The sequence below is a fragment of the Myotis nattereri genome (assembly GCF_964212035.1).
Source record: "Myotis nattereri genome assembly, chromosome: 5".
NCBI lineage: Eukaryota > Metazoa > Chordata > Mammalia > Chiroptera > Vespertilionidae > Myotis > Myotis nattereri.
In genome coordinates this window covers 16,202,217-16,208,216 of record NC_138080.1, presented here as the reverse complement: position 1 = coordinate 16,208,216, position 6,000 = coordinate 16,202,217, and the positions used below count along the sequence as shown (strand labels likewise).

At 56.8% G+C, this 6,000-nt stretch overlaps 1 protein-coding gene across 1 annotated transcript in view; it reads right to left on the bottom strand.

The window, feature by feature from the left end:
* Positions 1–1,711: 1,711 nt before the first annotated feature.
* Positions 1,712–6,000, bottom strand: part of GFRA2 (GDNF family receptor alpha 2) — an 85,419-nt gene continuing 81,130 nt past the window's right edge. The window contains exons 8-9 of the mRNA XM_081093070.1: positions 3,859–3,912; positions 1,712–2,998 (exon numbers count right to left, since the gene is read on the bottom strand). Coding sequence (XP_080949196.1) covers positions 2,876–2,998; positions 3,859–3,912 — 177 coding nt within the window. The 3' untranslated portion in view covers positions 1,712–2,875. The remainder of the gene's footprint in view (positions 2,999–3,858; positions 3,913–6,000) is intronic.

Below are 6,000 nucleotides of genomic sequence, written 5' to 3'. Positions count from 1 at the left end.
GCGAGGGGAGAAGCATCCCTATGTGGTCCCAACCTGCCAAGGTACTAGAGCCTAGAAAACGTAGGGAAGATCGCACAGCCTTGCAGAGAATGTGTGCCCCAGATCAGGAGTCCCCAGGGGGCTGGCGGCAAAGCAAGTTCATTTCATAGACTTCGCTGACTCTGGGGTAAAGGCTTGGCTGGCCTACACTGCATGTGGTGACTCTCCCAGAAGAACTCCAAAACAGTCTCAGATCTATCTCTGTAGCCCCGACCAATCTCCTGATTTCTTTCCTGTTCCTCTCCCCTTATCTCCCCCAAGCCCAAGCTCGATGTCTGGGCTCACTAGTAAGCTAATTAACATTAAATAGTAACATTTTATTCTTCCCAGTTTTATTAACACATTTTGAGAGGATCACAGAGAACAGAAGTCATCTCAATCAAAGGAATGAATATTTAATGGTAAAAGTTTAGCTACGCGGTGCCTGGGAGATGTTTTAAGGCAGAGGAAAGCTGCCCAGAATCCACTCCTCCCTTCATCATGGCACCTCCACTTCTTCTTGGGAAACTTCCTCTCCCCCATCATGCAATCCAAGGGTTTATTTCCCATGAGGGATGCCAGACGTGACGTATCCTTGCACCCAAGAATGGCGGGACGTAGGTACACGGTCCCAGTGCACACAGCTGGATGGCGGTTGGTGGTCCTTCATCACGGAGGAGGCAGCATCCTGACCCTATGATCTTGCCATCCAGCCCTGCAGATGTTCTTTGGCGACTGTCTTAGGAACACTGATGCTGTGAGCCATTCCCCCCACCAAGCTTTGAAGTCAACCAGACTTTGCTGTTTGCAAACACATGGATCCCAAGTGGCCCCACAGAGTCAGGCCAGTGGTGATGGGGAAGAGGGCTCCTCAGCGCCCCTCCATGCAGGGGCTGGGATGCTGTACATCACAGTGACCACGACCGTGGACGTGGAGCATGAGTGGCCAGAAACAAGAGCCACTTGCAGGGCCCCGGATTGGGAGAATGGAAAACAGCAACCCATCTCCCAAAGGTGACAGGATGGGATCGTGTGCATCCCTGAAGGCCATGCTGACAGCGGGAACATCCCTCACTGGCAACCGTGCCTCCTCTCTCCTGCCATGTGCACTGGCACACACGTGAGCACCTGCAAGCCCACACACGCGTGTACACACTCAGCTAGCAGGCATCCTTCTGGTCTCTCCGGGAGCATGGCAGGCCCATGTCTGGTAGAGGCTGGGTGGTAAGTAGAGAAAACAAGGAGCAGGGCTGAGCCACAGCGTCTTCCTTCCCTGGTGGGACCCAAGAAGCCAGGTCCCTGCCTCACAATCACACACCCTTAAGTAAACCAGGAGTCCCAGCGGGCGGACAAGCAGGGCCAACTACAGGGTCGCCCAGGCAGCCTTCAAACAAAAACATACCCTAAGTGTGACAAGTTGTCCCCTCCTCCATCCTCACGGCCACTCCTTCCCTTCCAGGTTGGGACCGACTGCCAAAGGGCACTGGCATTCATTGGGAAGGGGAGGTGAGACAGACAGGTGAGTGGCCAGACAGACTCAGCACAGTGGGACCCCAGACCCACCAAGTATACAAGCATCTCCTAACGGAGCTTCATCACCCACACCGAGCACACGTGACAGATGGCCCCACCCAGGAGCCCCAGGTAAGCAGCCAAGGTGCGGCTGGGCCAGGAACCAAGCAGGGAGAAGGCACACGGGAGTGAGGACATTTATTGGAGCCTGGCCAGCGTGAATGCGATCAGGAGCCCCTCCCACAGCCCAGCGGCCCAATGGGCCGGGACACGGGGAGGCCATCTCCTCCGATCCCTTCATAGACAATGTTATAAAAAAAATAAACTTTACAATAATACATTTTGCTCATCTGTTGGGGTATTATTTCAATAGTTTTGTTTCTTAAAAAAACGGAAAGAAAGGGGAGACCACACGATATATGTATATGGATGTGTATATACATATATGTTGAGAAGGGCAACATGTTGTGTACATACAGTTGGTGTATGTCTCAGAAATGAGGAAAGATAAGGTGGAAGTGGGGGGAGAGCTGCGGAGACCAGAGCGTGGGGCGGTGGACGTCCACTGTGGTCTTCGCTGCCCCTCTCAGCAGCCCCCTCTCCAAAGAGAGCCACCGAAGAATCATTTCTTTTTTATTTCAAAATTCCTGCCACCAAGAGGAAGCAGCAGCCCCGAGCTGCGGCCAAGTGTTGCTCCCTCCTCCTGAGGGGGTGTCCCAGGTGGGCTGAGCCCCCAAGGCCCTGGAGCTGCCCAGCCTGTGCCACAGTGGGGGGCCTCCGTGCACACCCCTCCACAGGCCAGAAGCAGACCTGCCCAGCCCAGAGGGAGGGCAAAATAAACTCCACTCTCAAAGCACGTGGAGGTGCGACTGGTGCCCAGTTGGACCCAGGGGCCAGCCCCATTGCTCTGCCACCTGACGCCCCTTGCCAGCCCCAGCAAGTCCCCAGAGTGGGCAACTTGAGAAGAGCAGCGGCCACTGTCCTGCCTCAGACCACACCAGCCATGGCCACAGTCCCGTAGCCGCAAGGGTCTCGTCAGGGTCCAGAGAGGAAAACACCAGGAGAAGGTGTGGGGCATGTCTAGACCCTTGCGCCCTCCTTGGCGCTGGGGTGCCCTTGCCAGGGGCCCCCCCAGGAGGCTCTCAGGCTACCCGCCTACTGTCTGTTTGGCTTAGAAAAACTCCAGAGAAGAAACCTGGGAACAGACAGGTTCAGAGACAAGGTGAGGGAAATTTTTTGCAAGGTGTGTGTGTGTGTGTGTGTGTGTGTGTGTGTGTGTCCATTCAGCAGGCGGGTGCTCTCGTCCACGTAGCTTTCGGAAACCTCCAGGCGCCGTGCCCAGAGCCTACAAGGCCAGCTTCAACATCAGGAAGGAGACAGCGGTCAAGGCGGCCGACGGGCTGGCTCGGCAGGGGCCTGAGTTGGGTCTGATCACCTTGTTACTCCCTGGGATGATGTTGGTGGTGAGCTGAGGCCACGGCAGAAGGGGACAGAAGCAAAGAGAACAGGAAAGACAAACAAAGGAGTCAGCAGGGCTGGGAGCAGGCAAAGAAAAGGACTGACTCCCCATGCCGCTGCCTTCCCACCCATCCAGGGGGCTCCCCTTTGCCCACCCTCTTGGAGGCAGAGCCAGGCTTCCGGGGAGCTAGGCTGAGCCCAGAGCTGGGGAAGGCAGTGCCATGGTGCCCAGGACAGCCTGGCTGACATTGCCCGGGGGGGGGGGGGGGAAGAAGGCCTGATGCAGGCCAGGGAGAAGGGGCCAGATAACGATCTCAAGGGGAAGAGGCTCCTGGGTCCCAGGACCTTCTTGAGGAGAGGAGAGAGCTGCTCTGTTCTTCCTATTCCTAAATGTGGCCGAATCCCTCCCCTCCATAGAGCACCCCCTGCATATCTCTGCGCTCTCCTCCTGCTGTGGAAGCTTATGTGGCCTCTTCTCGGGTAAGTTATAGACAGACTATCATACAGTCAGACACCACCATGCACCGGGGCTCCTGTGAGGAAGGGGCTGTGTCCTCTCTGTCTCCTCAAGTTCACAGAACCAGCACGTGCAGGTGCTTTGCACACCTGCCTTAACGAGTCAGGAAGGCTTGGCAGGGCCCTGCTCAGAGCAGGCAGTGTCTCTCCCAAGACAGCCAAGGCTCTGGCTGCAGCCTCTGCACCCGCCCCCAGCCTCCAACCCCCCAAGTCTGTGTGCCCATCAGGCCCAGGCGGGCCAGGAGCTCAGCTGGCCCTGCCCACAACAGGATCTGAGGTCCCTGAGTCTGAGGCTCACCTGGAAACAGCCTCCCGTGACCAGGCCCCTGCACCACCACACTCTGCCCCACTCACCTCTGTGAAGCACATGCTCAGCTCTTTGGAGCTATTGGCCCTCAGCCCCTGCTCCTGTGGGAGAGAAGGCACCAGTGAGGACGGGTCACCACAGCTGAGCTTGTCCTGTTACTCGGATGAGGCCCACCTTCCGGGCCCTGCCATCTGCTGTGGGCGTCAGGAAGCACAGGGCACAGGGAAAAGCTCTGGCTCCATCCCACGCAGCACAAGACCCTGCCCCTTTCCAACATCTCAGCGACTAGGTCCCGGCTCCTGTCGGCTCCTGAAGAGAGAGTTCTAACTCCACTCTCCAACGTCCAGCATAGCAGAGTCAGAAGCCACTCACAGGTCTCTCCACCACACTCAGCTCCTCACACCAGGCAGGGACCACGCCCTCCTCCCCTCACATTGCACAGTGTCTGGCTATGACAGCAGCTCAGTAAACATCTCACCAGGTGCATGAATGGACAGATGAGTGAACACACGCATGCCACTGAGCAGAATCGGCATCTGAGAGTCAGCTCATTGAAGACCATGAGTCCTCATTTGGGTTCAAGGGGAAGAGAGAGACTGTGATTGATTAGTTATGTCTGCCCTGGTGCATGTTAGGAGGACAATTGGCAACAGTGCCAAGGGTTAGCCTTTCCACCTAAACCGACGTATGGCCCCTGGGAGCTCCGTGGTCAAGGTGAGGAATGGAAAGAAAGCTGGCTTGGTGATGGTTCCGGGTTCTGTGCCCCCGGATAACCGCCTGGATGCAGGACCAGAGGGTGTGCCGATGAACAGTCCTCTGTTATCATCCTCATAACAGTGACCCCGGGAACCAGGTGGCGGATATGGTGTTTCCATCCTGACTTCAAATGGCTTGGTTCTCAAGGCACCTGTGGGGACTCTCTGGCCACCAGAAGCAACTGGGAAACCCAAGAAATTATGCCTAAATCACTGCTCTTGGCCAGAAGTATCAAAATCCCTTGGACATCACAGGCAATCTACCACCCAGGGCATCTGGTCAGCTAAACAAAGCCCAGCTACCACACAGAGGTCCGGCCAGGAGCAGTCACTGCCAATGGTGGAGATGTGACCAGGGTGACGATGCGTGCAGTGGGCGGGAAACCAGACCCAGGAGGATCCTGCTCAGGACCATAGCACCGGTGACCCAGGAGCCCAGATCCAGCCCAGCCAAGCCACCAACCTGCATCCCTGGGAAAGGGTGAGTGCTCTGGGGCCCTTCTGCCCCAAGGACTGGATTCTACTGCCTGGACCCAGTGCAGCTCCGGCCAGGGCTGTGGGAGGCCACTGCCAGGGTGGCCCGCATGCCGCACCTCAGAGACCGCTGCCACCACTGCCTCCTGTCCGACTGTTCAACCTTCACCTTCACGTGGCTGCTTCCCTGAGCAACTCCGAGCCCCTGCTAGTTCCCCCCGTGACATCCTGGGGCCTGCTGGGCTCTGTGCCACCCGGCCCAGCGCTGTGCTTCCCGCATCCTTTCCTGCCCTCACTGTCCAGGTGTGGCAGGTCTGCTCCCTCTGCGGACCCTCACCACAGGGCTCACTGCATACAGAGCCTGTGTGTTCAAACGGCCAGGTCAGGTCCTCACCCCCAGCTCAACCCACAGCTCAGTTCTGTTTGATATACTGGAGTTGCGCACAAAGTTGTTTTTAAAATAGTAGACTGCTTAAAAAATAAGTAAGGCCTGAGAAAATAATTCAATGACCTCTAGCCTGGCCATATAACTTTATCTGATGAGATGTCTGCTCTCAGGGAGCTCAGGGTCCTCGACACTGTTGGCCCTAAAGGCTGCACCCAAGGGAGCCCCAGAGAAGTTCCCAGGAGACAGTGACTGAGGAGATAAAGCCTGGTGTGGGCACCATGGAGTCACCCAGGGTAGGCACCATGTAACCACCTGGCGTGGGTATTGCAGCAGCCTGGACTCCTCAGTTCCCAGTGAGAAGGGCTTGACAGGTCCTCTTAAGAGGGGAGGGCAGGCATGTTGTCAACTATGAGGGAGGGAGAAGGAGGGGAGAGGAGAAGGAGGGGAGAGGAGAAGGAGGGGAGAGGAGAAGGAGGGAGAGATAGAAGAGGGCAAATCAGAGAAAGGGAGAAGCAGAGAGAACAGGGGAAAGCAGCACCCAGAGACAAGGAGCACAGGGCAGAGAAGAGGGG